Source organism: Symphalangus syndactylus, chromosome 4 (genome assembly GCF_028878055.3).
Source record: "Symphalangus syndactylus isolate Jambi chromosome 4, NHGRI_mSymSyn1-v2.1_pri, whole genome shotgun sequence".
Taxonomy (NCBI): domain Eukaryota; kingdom Metazoa; phylum Chordata; class Mammalia; order Primates; family Hylobatidae; genus Symphalangus; species Symphalangus syndactylus.
Genome location: NC_072426.2, coordinates 132,653,538 through 132,674,544, shown reverse-complemented (window position 1 = coordinate 132,674,544; position 21,007 = coordinate 132,653,538). Strand labels below are relative to the sequence as shown.

At 36.5% G+C, this 21,007-nt stretch overlaps 1 protein-coding gene across 14 annotated transcripts in view; it reads right to left on the bottom strand.

The window, feature by feature from the left end:
* The window catches only part of RAPGEF2 (Rap guanine nucleotide exchange factor 2), a 256,394-nt gene that overhangs the window by 78,823 nt on the left and 156,564 nt on the right, over positions 1 to 21,007 (bottom strand). For 2 of the 14 annotated variants that reach the window (XM_055276271.2, XM_055276272.2), the window contains exon 1: positions 11,138 to 12,164. The exons of 11 other annotated variants lie outside the window; for them this stretch is intronic. In XM_055276271.2, coding sequence (XP_055132246.1) covers positions 11,138 to 11,197 — 60 coding nt within the window. In that variant the 5' untranslated portion in view covers positions 11,198 to 12,164. Of the gene's footprint in view, positions 1 to 11,137; positions 12,165 to 21,007 lie in introns of those variants that run through there. One more of the 14 variants, XM_055276274.2, reaches the window with a different exon arrangement.

The following is a 21,007-nucleotide window of genomic DNA, read 5'->3' as shown; positions in this document are numbered from 1 at the left end:
TAGTAAAAAGAAGGTTGCTGCTGAGCATGGAACCGTAGGGGATGGAAAAGGCAAACCAACTTAAGGACAGTCACCTAAAGGAAAGGGAAACATCAAGTGTACTCAAGTGTACTGTCTCTGCCTCACATGTGTAACAGGTTTAATTTTCCTTACCTCCTGGATAGTGTGGATAAAAACTTCCTACAAAAATGTAAGAATTGTATTTATGGGTTGTGTATTATTCTAAGCACTTTATAGGTTTTACCTCATTTAATCTTCACACAACCGTATTACCTCCATTTTACAAGTGAAGATTCCATGTTAAAGGGCCACACAGCCAGGGTCACACAGCGAATGAGTGGTGAAGCCAGATTGTAAATCCAAGTTACTGGTTCTGGAGTTTTCTGACCACAATGCAACAGCTCTTACTAATCCCTTCTCTTTACATAACTTTCTTCACAAAGGTTACAACTGGCCAGATTACAGTTTTCATAATCACATGTACAAACTATTTCCTAACTTGGGTTATTTTTATAGATGGGTTACTAGCAGCAGTTTCATTTCTAAGTCAGATTCCCGCCTTCCACCCACTGCTAAATTTCGAGAGCTCCTGTGGAACCTTGAGTAGTTATTTCAATATATTTCAGTACTCAGGTTCCTTAGGGGTAGGAATGACAAAATCATATAAATTACAAGAGTAGAGTATTTAAACCAATGTGGGAGAGGGTCATCTTCAACCACATTCTATCCTGGGTTTCTTCAAACCCTGTGTTCTAGGACTTCCAGATGACTCTGATGTGCCCTCAGAAATAATACCACACATCTACAACCATCTAATCTTTGACAAACCTGACAAAAACAAGAAATGGGAAAGGATTCCCTATTTAATAAGTGGTACTGGGAAAACTGGCTAGCCATATGTAGAAAGCTGAAACTGGATCCCTTCCTTACACCTTATACAAAAATTAATTCAAGATGGATTAAAGACTTACATGTTAGACCTAAAACTGTAAAAACTCTAGAAGAAAACCTAGGCAATATCATTCAGGACATAGGCATGGGCAAGGACTTCATGTCTACAACACCAAAAGCAATGGCAACAAAAGCCAAAATTGACAAATAGGATCTAATTAAACAAATGGGATCTAATTAAACTAAAGAGCTTCTGCACAGCAAAAGAAACTACCATCAGAGTGAACAGGCAACCTACAGAATGGGAGAAAATTTTTGCAATCTACCCATCTGACAAAGGGCTAATATCCAGAATCTACAAAGAACTAAACAAATTTACAAGAAAAAAATCAAACAACCCCATCAAAAAGTGGGCAAAGGATATGAACAGACACTTCTCAAAAGAAGACATTTATGCAGCCAACAGACACATGAAAAAATGCTCATCATCACTGGCCATCAGAGAAATGCAAATCAAAACCACAATGAGATACCATCTCATACCAGTTAGAATGGCGGTCATTAAAACGTCAGGAAACAACAGGTGCTGGACGGGATGTGGAGAAATAGGAACACTTTTACACTGTTGGTGGGACTGTAAACTAGTTCAACCATTGTGGAAGACAGTGTGGTGATTCCTCAGGGATCTAGAACTAGAAATACCATTTGACCCAGCCATCCCATTACTGGGTATATATCCAAAGGATTATCAATCATGCTGCTATAAAGACACATGCACACGTATGTTAATTGTGGCACTATTCACAATAGCAAAGACTTGGAACCAACCCAAATGTCCATCAACGATAGACTGGATTAAGAAAATGTGGCACATATACACCATGGAATGCTATGCAGCCACAAAAAATGATGAGTTCATGTCCTTTGTAGGGACACGGATGAAGCTGGAAAACATCATTCTGAGCAAACTATCGCAAGGACAGAAAACCAAACACCGCATGTTCTCACTCATAGGTGGGAAGTGAACAATGAGAACACTTGGACATAGGATGGGGAACATCACACACCAGGGCCTCTTGTGGGGTGGGGGGAGGGGGGAGGGATAGCATTAGGAGATGTACCTAATGTAAATGACAAGTTAATGAGTGCAGTACACCAACATGTCACATGTATACATATGTAACAAACCTGCACGTTGTGCACATGTACCCTAGAACTTAAAGTATAATAATAATAAAAAAGATAGTCCCTAACTAGTCTTGCTCTGAGAAACAGCCAAAAGACATTTTAAAGTTATCCATATTTCTTTTTCTAGAAAAAACCTTCTTAATATCACTACTAATGAACTTTTGTGAGGATGTTCAACAGACATGCTTTAATTCTCATTTACATCAGGTTAATTTTTTTCAGAGGGGACATAAGGATAATGAAGGGTAAAGAAATCTGGGAATATGCCCAACTAAAATGAACACATTAAAAGATTGTAGTGATAAAAAGCTCACTATATACAGTGCAAAGGGAGAAGAAAAGAAATGTTGTCACCTGTGTTTATATTTTCTTTAGCTAAACTATTTCAAATTTTATTTGTTATAACAAATAAGACACAGACCAAACTGCTGCTCAAATAACCGTAACAAATAAAATAAAGCAGTAAAAATTAGTTTAGCTATTCAAAGTGTACCCTCTTCTATATAAAATTGTTTTAAGTTATTTTTATATTTAGGTAAATGTTATCCCTAAAATACTATGATTTTGACATTTGACTATTTCAACAAATGATATTAATTTCAACGGGAAATAGGAAGTCCTATGCATCCATAACTTTAAGTTGCCATTTAAAATGAACAAAAGTATACTTTTAAGAAAACAAGTAAGTGTAAAATCAATTATTCATAAAGAAAAAGCTAATTTCATCCTTCACATTCTCAAGTCACTGGAAACCTGGGGCATAAATTTACTCATCGCTCAATTTTGCTGAACTTCCCCCAAACCCCACCAACCCAGCCACTATAGGCCCAGTGACTAGAGAATCATTCTTAATCTTTACTGACAAGGAACTCAAGGCAATCTCCTTTTTCACTACTATTAAAGATACTGTGATACTAAGTACCTAAGGTTTAAGTATTAAAATTACTATAGTACCTTTATTAGTCCTTCTCAATTCCATAGTACCCATAAAAATTACATGGCAGAATACTCCCATTTAACTCCAAATATTTCATTTTTTTGTATGTTATATTTATTACATACTGTATCTGTACAATAAAGTAAGCTAGAGAGAAGAAAATGTTAAGAAAATCATAAAGATGAGAAAACATATTTACTATTCATTAAGTGGAAGAGGATCGTCATAAAGGTCTTCATCCTCATCGTCTTCACTTTGAGTAGGCTGAGGATGAGGAAGAGGAGGAGGAGGAGGAAGGAAAAGCATGGGTCTTGCTGTCTGAGGGGTGGCAGAGGTGGAAGAAAATCTGCTTAGAAGTGGACTCATGCAGTTCAAACTCATGTTGCTCAAGGGTTGCCTGTAGTCTACACCTGCAGTTCTCCACTTGCCCAGCATTTACTCAAACCTCAGTCCACAGCAAACTGGTCAACTGGAAAAACTCCAAATATTTCTTAATTACTGAGAAAAATAAACAAGAGTGCTACCACTTAATAAAAATATTTCAGAGAGTACAAGTGTCTGGGTTACCCATTTTTTTCCCCTAAGAAAAGAGAGGGAATGAAAAAATTACAACTCTTCAGCTTTTTCACATTCATGTTTTATTGTCTTCCTTTATCATGAAAAGTGTGATGTTCTTTTCTGCCACTTTTAGTAAATTTTTGCCCACTGAAAATACCCTATAATAAGATGACTCCATTGTAATCTGTATTTTCAACTCTATTATAGAAGAGTAAGAAAATAAAACATCTATGACAAGAGATACAGCATATATTCTCCAAACTCAATTTTCACTAATAAAGTAAGCAAATCTTAATTCTTGTTTTTTTCTATATACTAAAATTAAAAATTAAAGTATGGATTAATTATATTTACACATACACATACTTACATATGAAATAAGTACATGTATACAGATATATCAATCAAGGGGAAAGAAGGGTATGTTTCATTTAATAATCAAACCAAGTCAATATTGCAAGCCAATAATGTATTTCTCTAGAGTTCATTAAAGAAGAATATAACTTTGATAATTATAAAGAAATTTTTCAGGCTGTCACTTTATTAATAAATGTAAGGCTAATTCATGCCTAAGATGTCTCTGAAAACAGCCTTCATGATGAATATCCAGTGTAAGTTGTAAAAGAGAATTTGGTCTATTGATGTGGAATGAAGAGATCGGAAGCATATGGGGCATATTTATATAGTGACTTCAGAGTACAAAAGAAACATAGATAGTGGAGGATTGATAAGTTATAAAGATATGATGTATCACAGACTGTGCAATTATAAGATTCTTATATATCATACACACACACACACACACACACACACGAGACCGAGAGAAAAACACAACATAACTACATACAAGGCCTATGTTAGGGGTTCAATTAAGAAGAAGAAATGGCAGAGGGTGACAAGTGATTAATTCTTTATGGCATGGGTGTTTCTGCACCAATAGGAAAGACAGTGAGTGGCAGGGACCATTGGTGAGCTTAAGGGAACTTCTTGTGTGATGCAATATGTTGCATTTTTAAAGTATGTTCTGTTATGTCTTTAAAGTAGCTTTAAAGTAGCAAATTTATATCTACATTCCCTAGTATATTTTTTCTATTAGTTTCTTAATTTATGTTCCAAAAACCAGACACTGTTCCATTTAGCCCATTCTGTGTAATACCTAAGACAATACTAATAGCACTGGCATCTTAATATTATATGGAAATAATCACAAGCATGTGTCATGTCTATAAAGACCACTCCTTAAGCATGAAGAAAAAGTAGGTCAGAGAGAACAAAGATCTCAGAACAATGAAATTAATAGAGACCTTAAGGACACATTTACAAACTTTCATTTAAATTACAAACACACTTATACACACACACGTATATATTTTTATACACGCTCACATGGTTATATCTCTATGTAGATATATTTAGACATTCGTTTTAAAATATTTTTCAAAAAAAGCTTATAAGCAAACCATATTCAAATAAAATATATAATGATAAAAGTTATTTGATCTAAATTGAAAAGGCTTTCAAAAGTTTATAAAGATCACTACAGACATGACAGTAATAAGTTAGTTTTTTAAAAATCAGGGATATAAAGTAAGCATTAAAAAGTACTTCATTAAGGATTTATAGTAACTGTAAAAGGATTTTACCTTTATTGTTAAACAAAAGAAAATGAAGAAACCTTAAGCATTACTCTGGAGGAATTCTTAATAGATTACCTGAATAAATTAAGAGTTTGGTCAAACCTCTGGAGGCAGATTAAAGAAATGTCAGGGCTGGGCGTGGTGGCTCAGCCTGTAATCCCAGCATTTTGGGAGGCCAAGGCAGGCAGATCACCTGAGGTCAGGAGTTTAAGACCAGCCTGGCCAACATGGCGAAACCCTGCCTGTACTAAAAATACAAAAATTAGCTGGGCGTGGTGGCACCCACCTGTAATCCCAGCTACTTGGGATACTGAGGGGGAGGAATGCTTGAACCCGGGAGATGGAGGTAGCAGTAAACCAAGACTGCGCCACTGCACTCCAGCCCAGGCGACAAAGCGAGACTCCATCTCGAAAAAAAAAGAAAGAAATGTCAGGTTATGTTTAAGGAATACTTATACCTATGAGACCAAACTTAGAGTATTTACTTTGATGCATTTTATATAATATTTAAAATGAGAAAGAAAGAAACTGATTACTGATCTTACTAGGGCTAAACGGTTAAAGGAGAATAACTGAATTCCTAATGACACATTTTGAGCATTTGCTTTTTGTTAAGTTGATCATTCTCTTTTTCAGTCATCTAAATTGATTTTATTTTTCGGCAGATTTTTTAATGGATCATTACTAAAAATATTTAAAGGCAAAGATATGAGGTATACTTTTTTTGACTAAAAGCAATGATCTTACTTTAATATGTCCTGTGATACAAAAAGCACATATAAGCAGAGTATGCAATGTCTTGGCAAGTTTCTAAATACATTTCTTCACTTCTAATGGGGGTAAAAAGATCTATTATTTGTTGTCAGGGTTTCTTGGCCCAAATCCAAGGCAAGATGACCTTGTCCTTGAATAAAACAACAGGATATGCTTCCTCTCAGTCCCCCCTGCTAGCAAGCACAGTGGAAAATCATGCCAAGAGATAAGTTTATTTCATCTCAGGAAATATATCTGTTATAATAGACAAAATAAAGATCAGATAATGAAGAGGTGGAGTCTTACCCAAAAGAGGCGTAACCTAGCCTCTATAATTCGTCCTGGTGCTTTTTTTCTACATTGCTAAGGAAAATCCATCAATCAAAATATAGAGACACTCTACCCAATGTTTACAGACAAGGTCAAACTGTCATGGTAATATAACACATTTTTTGTTAATTGAGCTTTCTTAAATCTGTTCCAGTTGAAAGATAGGAAGGAGAGGGGAAGAAAGAGGTTACACTCCTTTGCTGCATCTTCAAAATAGTCATTAATTTATCTGGTATTCTAACATCCTCCACTCCATCACCAGTACTGACCTACTTCTCTCTAACACAATCCACTCTAACAGTGATGATTTCATTGTTTTTCCTCAGAACCCTCGTATTCTTCTACATCTTCCTGCCTTGGGCCCTCACATGTTATTCTTCCAGCCTAGAAAATCCTTCTCTATACTGCACTCTTAACAGCTGATAAACAGTTTTAAATTCCAACCATACCCTTTGAACACATGGAATTCATTCCAGATGTAATCTGTCATCTAACTGCAAAGACCAAACAAATTTATAAGCACCAATTAGAAGAATTAATAAAATTAAGCACTGCATATTAAGTGATCCTGATTCATTAAGATAGAGACAAATATGAAGAGATAAGGACCAAGTCAAAGTCAAGCCAAGAACACAGCAAGCTGAGAAATGAGAAAAGAAAATGAGCCTGAAGTGTTTTATAATCAAGCCAGCTTGTCCTAAAATAAAAGAGCACCATCTTCCATGTTTATAAGGGAAAGAATGTAGATTATAGAGGGCCTTAAGTGACCAATAGGAATTTAGAAAATATGGTTAAGTTATATTATACCCTTCTTGGTTAAGGGGCTTATGTATGATGAAAATGATACTTGTGGCTACAAATGAATCGTGGCCTGTATGGACTTAAGGGAGGTGATCATGAATTGAAGTCAGGCTCCACTGTATATGCAGGGTTCACTGGGGCAGAAACAGGCAAGACAAAATGGCAAGGTTCAGGACTTCTGGTAGAACACAAGTGGCCATGGTCAGGCACTCAGAGGTTACAAATAGGCAGAGGAAGTTGAGACATGGAGCGTATGTTTAAAGAGTTAAGCAGCAAAAAGGAAATGTACATGGTAGGGCCAAACACAGAAAAGCAGAAGGAAGAAAGGAAATGGGCTAAATGGCAACTATTCCTGACCATCTCAAGTCTCAACATGATTTCAAAATGGATAGATGCATTATTGACTCAGCCAAGCAATGAAAGTTTTATAAAATGATTTTGATCATGATATTCTTGCTGCTTGGAATGTCACATATGCCAGGAAAAAGACAGCTGCAGGAAAAAAGCACTTTTTCAAATTGTGTATTCCACTAGTTAATACTAGCTCTCATAATTATGCAGTCTACACACCTGAAGTAGACTAAATTTGGTCACATAGGGGTAGGTAGTATAAGTCTGTGGTTAAGGCAATGGCTATAAAATCAGACAAACCGGCATACCAATGATGGCTCTACCACTTACTAGTAATATGCCCCTGAAAAAAATTCTTTTTAATCTCAGTTTTCTCATATGTAAAAAGGTAATACTGTTTCTTAAGAATTAAGTGAGATAATATGTAATATAGTGTCTGCTATGCAATACGTTACTCAAATACAGCTACTGCAATTTATTCCCTATATTTAAGTAGGGCACTTTCTTATGTGTACTACCATTTTTATTATTATTTAATCATGACTTGGGCTGTGATTTAAGTATAGCACACAACATAAATCAATTTCTACAAAAATGTAAAATTTTAAAACATGTTATCAGTTTGATAGCATCAAATAAATTTATTTTAAAACTTTTTTTTAATTTACAAAGTTTCAAATCCATCCTATATTGTAGAATTTTCAAGGGCATCTGAGCTGGGCAAAATGGGGAGAGAAGAGCTCCACTTTAAAAAAACAAAACAGTTGGTAAATTGAGTAAAGAGACTTTTAATGCTAACAGTTTCCCTAACTTAATGAGCCTATAAAACTTTTTTTCATTTACCATCTATTAACAGTCTACCCAACTAATGGTCCACAGTAGTCTTTTGAAAAATGCAGTCTCATAATACATTTCTGAAATGTTAGCAATCTCCTCTTATTTTAAAAAGAAATCACAAGATTTTTACATTTTTATATTCATAAAATCATGAGATTCCTCCGAAGACTAACTGAAAAGCACATGACCATAAAAATACAGTCCAGTGCTAGATGCATTTCTGGTGACACATGGGTATTCATCTTAGTATTATCAACCAACCACATAAAATGGAAATGGGGGGAGGTGTGATAAAATATGTAAAATTTACTAGTTAAAAAGGTTGAGACTTTATTAATCCAAAAATTTAAAGAGAAATTCAGTGGTATTTATCGTATGTCTATTATGTGCCAGCAACTGAGGTATGCACTGAATGAGACAGACAACAAATAAAGAATAAAAGCCCATGAGATCTGAAAAGTAATGATAAAGTAGAATAACTGAGCTTACTATTTGTGCCTAATCATAGCTAAAAAAACGCCCCCACCCCAAATTTAATGGCTTTTGTTTTCTAGTACTGCACTACCTGCTGCAGTCAAAGAAGCAAAGCCACTTAAAAGCCCACAAACTTTTTGAAGAAGCAAAAACAGAAGTATTTGTGAATTTAATAAATTCTATTCATCTGAAATTAGCTCTGACACCATAAAGCCTCATAGGATGAAAGAGGGGCCTTCTCACTCATTTTTACCCAACAACTATATTGAGTCACTTATTGAGAGCCTGAGTAATTATTTTCTTATTCAACTCCTCACACACAATTAAAATTTTAAAGGTCTGATTATTACACAGCAAACTCAATAGAACCAAAGGACTAGTCAACAATTATACAGCCAGACCTTGATATTGTAAGCTGCCAACTCTGCTGCATGTGACATCTTGAGATGGCAAATTCTAGTATTTCAAGTTCTAACCAAAGTATCATGGGCAATACCACTCACATATTTTCTATAAATTGCTTGATCCAAAGTTATTTTATCGCTAGTGTTACTTTAGTCTAATGTCACTCTAAATTGTAGCAAAATATAGGCACTTGTCAGGAAACAAACAGGCTTACAGAATAAGATAAGGGACTCTAGTTTAGGAACTATTGGGTAATATCTGTCCCAACTGGCCTTCTCATAAATGTAGTAACATGTTTTCCTCCTCCTAGCAGTAAATGGTTTTAACAATTTTCTTTTCTTTTTTTAAATAAAGATGGATTTCACCATGTTGCCCATAGTAGCAAACTTCTGGCCTTAGGCAATCCTCCCACCTCTGCCTCTCAAAGTGCTCGGATTATAGGTGTGAGCCACCACACCCAGACATCAATTTTCTTTGTTCATTAAATTTATATTATTATTCATTTAAACACCCCCACACACAAACATACACACTCTTTAAGAAAAGACATACGAAGAAGGTAAGTAAAAAGCCTGGGGTTTAACTTTTGTTTCTGAGGTTCCTCAAGTATAGCTTAACTAACACTCTTACTTTTACCTGGAAAATCATGACTACAGAAGAGTTTAATTTCAAAGGCCCCGTTAAGAAAATCAAACTACAATGGAACTTCTTTACAACAACCTTTCCTACTAGTGAAATTAAGTTTAGGGCTGGTCTTTTTCTGGATCTGATCCAAAGAGAGTTAATTAGTGAAGTACCACGAGGACCTCATGGTAAGGGGCTGGGCTCTCGGCGCAGCGGCATAACATGCTTCCAACACAGCCGCTGCCTTAAGCGCAGCTCGCATGGCTCATTCCTGAGGTGAGACAGTGCGCAAAGAATCACTTCGTCTGAGAACATCTCTTGGATTTAGTTGGTAATTTTGTTCATAACGATGAACAAAATCAAATTATACTCATGAACCTAAGCATCTAAATATTCTACATTCATGGTCTTCTATCTATAAACTTACAAAGCCTCAGCGACTTATTTCCACTTTTGAAGTTTACCATCTTATTTTCTTTAGAATACATGAAAGACAATTCCTATACTTTAATAACCTGCTAGATGCTAGGATGCAGAAGCAGGCATTTCAAAAATACTTAGACTACTATACAAGCTGCCTAAGTTCATGCGTTTGCATTTTGAGGATTGAATATATTTATGTATGTATCAATCATGTGAATTTGTGTGATGCCAGAAAACTCCCAACATGGTGATATAAAAGTAGCACCGTGAGAACTCACATTCCTGAAACAGGAGGTTCTGACTTGGTGTTAGGCATAGAAAAGTCTTTCTCGGTAGCTGCCCATGGGATTTCAGCATGACAAACACATAGCTGACTCATGGGATCAATTATAAAGAAGCAATAATTTTTTGTGGCATTAGAAAAAATCTGTGTTTTCCTAAGTGATGAATACATGTTAAGAAATCAGATGAGTCCCACTGATCGCTTTATTACCAAATCAATAACCAAAGCTCTCCCTCCTACACTCAAACCTACACGTGAATTCCTCACTATAGATTCCCGTTCTCAATAACCTTTCTGATGATTTCTCATCAAATTCAACTATGAAAACATTTTTTTGAAAACTATTCAAGTATTAAGTCGAAGCTGAACTGTCAAGCTTTAGTTTCTGAATATAAAAATTATCTGCCCAATATTTCTCAGTATTAGTGATTTTGCTTTAAATAAATTGCTGGTCTTGCTTCAAATTTTTAAAAATTACAACATTGGAAGAACAAGCCAGTTTTAATGCACCCTCCCCTCCTCCAAGCAGACTATTATACCTTCTACAAAAACTGTTTTCCCTGAAGAAAAAGAGCAACAATTCCCATTTTAAAGCAGTTCTCTATGACGTGCTATCAAAGCACAAGCAGCATTTGCGATACTTACTGAGTGTTTCTCCTGCTGGCCCATAACTCCATGGTTAGCTGGGATTGCTAGTGGTTTCATAATGAAGAAACATATGCTGAACTGAATTTACACATCATGTACCAATCTCTCACGATGGCAAGTCACCCTCTACAGCATTAAATTAAAAGAAAAAGAAAAAAAAAAAAAGAGGGAGGAGGGAAAACCAAGCTGCAGCTTAAAGTGTCACTACTGGTAAGCTTAAAAACCCTTCACACTTGTAGACCAGAAAAGGAATCCGAACAACAGTGTTCGTCTCCATTTTTATAACATTGAAACTCTAACCATCCTAGGCTATGACAAGACCGAGAAAACCTCACACAGCTCTCAGTCTTCCAAGAGAACAAGATCATTTCTGAGATTGAAGAAGAAGAGGCAAAAGAAAAGGAGAGGAAAAAAAAAGAAAAAAGCTAAAATGGCTGACTGCACACAGACTCCCCTCAAAAAGGCTTAACACAGAATAATATTAGTCAGGGTGGTATAAGAACCAGGCTCTAGCATTCAGCCAAGCATTGTTAATACCCTTGTTTCATCTGCAATCACACATACAGAACCCTCCAACCAAGAGAAAAAAAGAAAATGAAAGAAAGAAAAAAATCAGGGCAGAGCGTGTGAATCGGGAACTCCTCCCTAGCTGCTAATGATGCTGACAGAGTGGTGACCAGTGATCTCTGTCCCACTCCACTAACCAAGTTTGCACAATTAATCTTAGCAGCATGACACTGATGGACATTTAATTTAATGATGTCTGTCCCTCACACTCAACACAAGCATGCCTGCTAGCAAGAGAGCCACTAACAGAAACACAGCACATGCACACACACAATCTCAAAAATCATGAGTCTGAATGCAATACACCAATATAATTACATTATTGTGCTTACTTTGGAGGACCATGGCTGCAGGCAGTTGGCATAGCAACGCACAAGGAAAGCCATTTCCTGGATAGAAAGCTTCCTTTTCTAAATAAAAAAATTCCTCTTAGGAAACAAACGGCATTGCTGCTTCCTGCAGAAAGCAAGACACTGTAGTCTGTCTCTTAACCTGCAAGGCTCACACTCAATGCAGTTCTAGTGATGTAAGTGGATTTCTCTCTCACCCTCCCTCTCCCTATATACACTGAAATATTCAGCTCAAATGGTACACACATTCCTTAAGACTCGCCCCCTCCTCTACTTAACCATTTCACTCATTAAGGTAGCAATGGACAATTCAGATAAAGTAACAAGCTCTTGCCTGTATTCTATCAGCGGCTGTAGGTTAAGCAAGTCTCAGAGGGATGGAATCCATTGATTGCTGACTCCAAATAATATCACTGAAGACAGGGTGGGAAAACGGAGCAAGGACTTACTTGAACAGCTTTGAACTAAAATATGATTTTTTTCACCAAGGTGAAGATAAAGGAATCAATGTGACCTCTATCCCATCCTCAAATATTGCTGTGCTATAGTAAACAAGTATCTATCAAAAATTTATAAAATGCATACTTGACAAGCTTTGTATACATTTAGAAGATGTGATTTTCACAAACACCCATACACACACACACACACACACACACATATGCACATATTGCCTTGCAAATAATATAAAAAATTAACCTACCCAGGTTTTTTTTAAAAAACCAAACCAAACTTCAGAGGTAGAGAGTTGAAATAAAATGCGGATACATTATTCTATTATAAACTCTTAATTTTATGTACGTATGTAGGTATTTGAAAGACTGCATTATACTTGACAAAGAATAAGGACATTTTAATTCTGAAACACTGTCAGCTTTTCACAATCAGGTTTATCAATCAATGGCACATGTAATAGAAAATAGACACAGAAAATGTAGCATTTTTAATAATTGACTTTGGAACTGTCAGTGCTTGCTGACTTGTGTTTCTTGACTACCGCCTAAGACTGTACCCACCCTATTCTCTTTCCTTCTTTCTCCTCATATCTAAGGGCAACCATTCCCACCACATCACTCTTTTAGATCCTTCTCCCCATCCCCCCAACCCCTTTTCTTACATTACCCATTACCCTTCTTTTGCCATGTATGCTTAACCTCTGCCCCACAACCAGAGTCCTCCCCACCAGCTTTTAAATGTGCAGGTCTCTCCCATCTCAAAAACAAAACAAAAACAGAAACATTCTCCAGACCCGGTATTTTCCTCTTCCTCCACTTCCCAACCAAATCTCTCAAGAATCTGTTTTGGTTTTCGCCATTCCTCATCCCATGGAATACTTACATGATGAACCATAGTGATCCTGTTATGCCATTTCTACATCTAAGAGTTTCCTTAACATCTCTGTCCTTGATCAATCCATCACAACATCTGTTTATTACATTCTCTAATTGTTCTCAAATTTAGATTTCTCTTTGTCTTTGCTGTTATCATCCCACTCCAATCATTATTTTTTACCTTGAGAACTGCAAGAGTCTCCTTAATGAACTGTCTGGATTCTAACTCCATCTACACAACCTATTTACCATACCACCTCCTGAAATCTTATAAAAACTAAAGCCTGATCATTTTGCCCTCATCCACTAAGCTCCTTTTACAAATGAAAACAAAACACTTCCATGGCTTCCCACTGCTCCTGGCATAAAGACCAAAACTCTTATCATGATCTGCAAGATTTATACATTTTCCAGACTTACACCATGCTCATGGTCACTCTGCACTCCCAAGTTGCAGGGGCTGCTCTTGCCTCCTTGATAGACAAAAGGGCCTTTGCACATGTTATTTCCTCTGCCTGAAACTTTCCTTCTTCCTTTCCTGACTGATGCCACCTCCACTCCCAAAAACATACTGGTGAAATACCCTTGGAAATCTCATGTTAGTGTTTATCCCTTCATTGAAGCACTCATTTACTACCGTTGTAATTTTGCATGTAGACCCAAGAGTATTTAAGCAGTTAGTGTCTGCTTCCTCTACTACACTCTCATCTCCACGATGGCTGGTGCCATGTCTGTCTGTGTGTACTCCTGTGTTCACCGCACCAAGCACTGTAGGCACTCACATTCTTGTTGAGTGAATGAACCTTCCACTGACTGGGAAAGGGCACTGGAAAGACCCCATTTAATCCTCTAGACTAGTTTCTGTCAAAATTCCAAATATTTTTCTATAATAGATATAACTAACGACTTAAAAGTAAACTGTTGCCAAAAGGTAGAAGCAACCCAAGTGTTCACTGACAGATAAATGTATGAATGATATTCATACAAATGTGGTATATGCATTATTCAGCCTTAAAAAGGAATGAATTTCTATTACATGCTACACCATGGATAAAACTTGAAAACATCAAGCTAGAAATAAGCCAGTCACAAAAGGACAAATACTATATAATGCTCTACTCTAGATACCAGAGTAGTCAAATTCACGTAGGCACAAAGTAGAATGGAGGTTGCCAGGTGCTGGGGGAAGGAGGCATTGTGGAGTTATTGTTCGATGGCATAGAGTTTTAACTTGGGAAGATCAAAAAAGTTCTGGAGATGGATGGCAGTAACGGTTGCAAAAACAATGGGAATGTATTTAATCCCACTGGCCTTTTACACTTAATAATGTGTAAAATTGTAAATTTTAATATTACTTATATTTTATACAATTAAAAAAATAAATGGCAACTCAGGGATTAAATAATCAAGTTCTACACCTTCCATCTGGCCCGTGTCCCACAAAACACATATCCATGTGCCAAAACACTCTTCTCAAGGTTAAGTCAAATTACCCCCATGCTGATGGTGTCTGACTTTATATATGGAGGTTTCCAATTGCTTGCCTCTCTCTGGAAAATGTGTTACTTCTCTCAAGAAGGAAGCTAACCTAACCGGGGAACCTGATAGATGAAGTAAAATCACACATCCTTAGGCACTGATGCTTTTCTGTGCTAAGACTTGGCATGATCTCTCTCTCAGCCTGGCTCCATGCCTACAACCTACACATCTTAAAACTCATAATTGTAATACAGAAATTTCATTATCCACACTATCTTTTATGTTGAAACACAATTATGGCAGGTTATAATATGCCAAACACTGCAAAAGAAATATAAACAAAGGATTTAGGAGAAACCCACATTATAGATTTTATACAAATAAGAAAAAAATCACACTTATCTTGAAGTTCACTCTAATTTGGGTTATATTTACCCCATTCCTTAACCATTACCAAGTAGCATTAACTAGATCTGGTTAAGAAAAAGAACCATGTAAGAACTTTCTACCCTGTCAATAATATCCAATGACTTCTAAATTATCAGTAACAACACTCCAAAAAAATGGAGATTATATAGTTCAGGAAACTACTTAATGCAAAGGCTTTCCATGCTATATTTAATATCATTATATTCTTTTTTTTCCACCTAAAGTATTTCTTTCTTTTTCTTTTTTTTTTTTTTTTTTGAGACGGAGTCTCGCTCTGTCGCCCAGGCTGGAGTGCAGTGGCGCAATCTCAGCTCACTGCAAGCTCCGCCTCCCGGGTTCACGCCATTCTCCTGCCTCAGCCTCTCCGAGTAGCTGGGACTACAGGCGCCCGACACCACGCCCGGCTAATTTTTTTGTATTTTTAGTAGAGATGGGGTTTCACTGTGGTCTCGATCTCCTGACCTCGTGATCCACCTGCCTCGGCCTCCCAAAGTGCTGGGATTACAAGCGTGAGCCACCGCGCCTGGCCAAGTATTTACTTTCTAATTACTATGAAATTGAGAAAAATGGTCTGTTCTCAGTAATGATTAATCATACTTAGAACATATACAGTGTTTAACCATAGATCTCAATGTGCTTTACAAACATTTAATTAAACTTCATCAAAACCCAAGGGAAGCAAGAGAATAATGTACTTATCTTTCATAGAAAAAATAAAGTGTATAAGATTATACAGTTAGTAGTATAGAAGAATGCAAAATAGAATTCTAGGTTTCTTAATACCACTTACTTCACTTAATAGTTCAATATTCCCTCTCCCCACTACCACAGAGGAAAAACTATAGAGGCTGGGGAAAACTTGTGGGTATAGCAGAAAGAAGTCATTCTTTGATAGGAGAAAACAAGAAATTTTACAAACTGGATTTTTAGTGTTTCATTGTTCCCCCCCAAAATGTCACTTTAAAATGCTATTTTTTTCTATGAGAGTACATCAAACTAATTAAGCACTAAGCCAATGCAAAATAAAAGATGGTAGATATGGTCAGAAGTTTTACTTTTCTTTTCCTAAAGCCAATACATCCCCCATTAATAGTGCAATTTCTTTTAAAAGAAAAATCAATTATCTGATAAACTTTATATTTTAACTCAATCTTACATTTTCATATCATCTATTTCATCCTTGGGTATACCTCACATAAGTCCTTGACACACCCCACCCAAAGCAGTCACACAGGAAATCTGGGCTAAAATTTCATTTTTCTACTTTCATAAAGTGAAATGGCACTTCTGGTTCATTATTAAAAACAATTTAATTATGAAATAAAATGTGAAAGAAACCAATGCAATGGCTGACACACAGGAAACGCTAACTAAACATCTAAGTGAATCTAAATACAGACTTTAGAAACATAAGGAAGCTGTTGAGCTCATGTTCAGTATCAGAAAAACCTAACTGGGAGTTCAAAAAGATCACCATGATTTACTCCACAGATATGTTCCAAGGAAATGTTAAAAAAAAAAAAAAAAAAAAAAGTTTCTGACAGCAAACTGTTTATGTTGCATCTGATTTGTAATTGAAAAATTATGTGGCAACTATCTATAAGAAATATATGAAAATTATGTGGCAACTATCTGTAAGAAACATTCACATGGAGCATGTTAGAGGGGAAAGATTAAAAGATGACATGAGATGGAGACATGCAGAAAAACAAAGAAGCCTGTAAGTCCGTGAGAAATTCCCACGTGGGGCTTTTAAAAATGCACTTACTTGAAAAATGGGCAGACTTTAGCAGCAGATTTAACAAAGCTTACTTCATTTCCTAGAATCTATCTTTTAAAAAGGCCAGACTTCACTTACAAACCTCTGCTCAAGGTTTCAGAGGTGGAGTCCTTGAACTGTGGTTGTGAATTGTTTCCATGCTTTTTCTAGGGGCGAGGCCCTAGAACAAGGCCCCCCACTAATATTTCACACATTAACACGGCATATGTAAAAGAATATTATCTTCATTACTAATTTGACTGTAATATATTCCCTTGGGATTAATATGTTGCATGAGCACAATGATCTGTTAATTATCCCTCTGTTTTTATTTAAGAAAAACAGGAAATACTGCATCACAAACTGGAATTATAAGTTAGATGAGGGGAACTGCACAACACTTATCTGATATTGTCAACAACAGACTGTGCTTTATCCTTAGTACTTGACACATAGTGGTTGTTCAAAGAATGAATGCATAAGTGATTCCACGTAAACTTCAAAACTAACCTGTTAAATTCCACACTTTTTAAGATGGGGAACCAGACACAGGATGGGTGAGTAATTGTAAAAGATGTCTAATTTCTTTGCTGACAAAATCCGGAGTTTTAAATAATTTGATAGGCAAAAAGGGTAGGCTAAAACCAGTAAATTTAAATTTAACAGGAATAAATATAAAGACCTACACAAATATTATAAAAATGTTACTTGTACAAGAACAGGATGGGGAGGATCAGGCTTAAGGAACAATTCACAGGTGAGTGGGAGGTAGAAGGGGTTATCTGTAAAACAGAGCAAGCCAAAAGCTCTCTCTGAGCCAATGTACAATCCCCAAAATCTTAATATAGTCTCAGGTTACATGATCAGACCCATGATGTCCAGAGCAAAGAAGACAGAAAATTCTACTGTAATCTGCACTGTAGGGTATTACAGGACCTATGTAAACAACAGCAAGCAGTAACTGGTTTAGGAAAGCTACAAAAAGCTGGTAATATTTAATACAGAAGAAGAGGTTTAAAGGGTGGATCTTTGTAAACATCTCAAACAGTTATATAAAAATGGAATATTAATATTCGCTTGTGTTGCTTTAAAAGAGACTTAGAAACATGAACTAAAATTATGGAGAGGCAGATTACAGCTAACCATAATAGTTTCTTAATAATTAGCCCTTTCCTATAATAAATAATAACTGTTAGGATTTACTAAGTTCAAGAATTTCTTAATAATTAACCTTTTCTGGCTGGGTGCAGTGGCTCATGCCTGTAATCCCAGCACTTCGGGAGGTCGAGGCCGGTGGATCATGAGGTCAGGAGATTGAGACCATCCTGGCTAACACAGTGAAACCCCATCTCTACTAAAAATACAAAAAAAATTAGCCGGGCGTGGTGGCAGTGCCTGTAGTCCCAGCTATTGGGAAGCTGAGGCAGGAGAATGGCGTGAACCCGGGAGGGAGAGCTTGCAGTGAGCCAAGATCGCGCCACTGCACTCCAGCCTGGGTGACAGAGTGACTCCGTCTCTAAAAATTAACCTTTTCCTGGTGGGGTACAGTGGCTCACGCCTGTAATCCCAACACTTGGGAGGCCGAGGCAAGGCGGAAGAATCACCTGAGGTCAGGAGTTCGAGACCAGCCTGACCAATATGGAGAAACCCCGTCTCTACTAAAAATACAAAAAATTAGCCAGGCGTGGTGGCGCATGCCTGTAATCCCAGCTACTTGGGAGGCTGAGGCAGGAGAATCACTTTAACCTGGGAGGCGGAGGTTGTGGTGAGCTGAGATCACGCCATTGCACTCCAGCCTGGGCAACAAGAGTGAAACTCTGTCTCAAAAAATAATAATAATTAACCTTTTCCTCTAATAAATAATAACTGTTAGGATTTACTAAGTTCTTACTTTGTACCAGGCACTGGGATACAAATTTGACACTCATTCTGTAAAGGAATACCTCCTCAAATACCTGTGCTAATTGTAATTTAAAAATCTTAAAAAGTACAGGCTGAATGTTAGTGGTTATAGAAAAGAACTAAACTGTATTAAGTGGTTCAGCCAGAAGATTCTTAAATCCTTTCACACTCTTAAGGTGGTCTTATCTAACATGGCTGTTACCAAACATCAGCTGGTGGGAAAATGCAGGTAGAAAGGCTGATATAATATAGAATCATAGAAAAAAAACCACTACATTAATGGAAACAAAACTGTTTGGGGATAAGATTTCCTCATAATAACTCCTTCATTCCAAGATTTTTGTCTTTCTGTTTTGGCAGTGGGAGGGAGAATATTAAAATGCCCCTTACTTTAAAAAAAAAAAAAAAAAAAAAAATTAGGCTGGGTGCAGTGGCTCACACATGTAATCCCAGCACTCTGGGAGGCTGAAGCGGGCAAATTGCTTGAGCTTAGGAGTTCAAGACTAGCGTGGGCAACATGGCAAAACCTCGTCTCTACAAAAAATTAGCCAGTCGTTGTGGTGCACACCTGTAGTCCCAGCTACTTGTGAGGAGAATCACTTGAGCCTGGGAGGTCAAGGCTGCATTGACCCGTGACTGCACCACTGCACTCTAGCCTGGGCGACTGAGTGAGACAGTGAGACCCTGTCTCAAAAAATGAAAATAAATAAATAAATAATAAAAACAAACTATAGTGATAATAGGAAAACAGAAGTTTTCTTCTTAACGTCCTTACTTAAAAATTAAAAGCTGCCAAACTTAGAAAAGGATTAAAGATGATTTTAAACAATAATTTGAATTATTCAGATTATATAACTAGATAGTAAGTTTTATAGAAGTTTTTAAAAAACTCTTTGATTTACTTATATTTTTTCAATATTCTTAAATATTACCAAAACACTTCCAACATTCTCTGGTACACAAGAAGCAATTTTATGAGTAGTATTTTTTTCACCTCTAAAAACTATGAATAATTTTAGACAACTGTAAGTAAGTTATTTCACTTCATTAAAGAGTCATACCTACAAAAGATCTTTCTGCAAGATTTTGGCTTTCCTTATGATAATATCAGTGGGCCTAACTTTTAAAATACACTAGTTACAAGGTCATCCCTTTGTTATGAAATGGTGCTACTTACTAGTAAAAACTTATCCTATTGGAATGAAGCTAGAAAGGTTAAAAAGAAAAAAGATAGCTGTGCTTTATTAATGAGAGATACTTGGTCAGAAAAGGAAAAACACTTAACTGTAACAAAAAGATTGATTCATCAACCAAAGTCTGTAACTGCTGCAAATAGAGCTCAGTCATCATTTCTAGATATTGGACACTGGACATTCTATGCCCCAGTCTCTCTCTTCAAAAGGCACTTAAATGGTGTACTTCTAAAGTGGTTAAATTATTTGATATATATCTCCTTTGGGCTATATTTTAAGTTTAAATAACATAAATAGCAATATATGCTACATTCATTTTTTTAAATGAGTAATTTCATAGATTGGGAATGGGAAAGACCTATGTTTGGCTTTCTAACATTTACTACCTGAGAGACCATGAATATTGAACATGTTACTTAACCTGTTTCGCCAGTGCATGCTTATCTGCTGACAGGGAAATACAGAACTGTGGGCTAGTTTCACTGACAAAACGTATCAGTAAACATCTAGCAGACTGGTGTATCATAAACCTTCAATAAGTGTCAATTTTATTCTCTCTAAAATATTCTAAAAAGTCAGCTGCATTCAAGCCTCGGCCAACCCATTAATTAACGTACAGCTGTCTGGGACTACGTTCCTTGTGCTGATTTCCTTGTATAGACCCGTTAAAGCAGGAAGATCTATAATGCCACTCCCAGAAATACTAAATAATGCTAATTTTGCAAGTTTGATCCAAAGATATCAACATGATACAACCACGGTATTGCTGAGACCTGTATTATCTGTTGTGCAAAGGATATACACAATAGCATAAAGATACTATCTGCTTTCAAAGACCTATTGAGTCTTCAGAAATT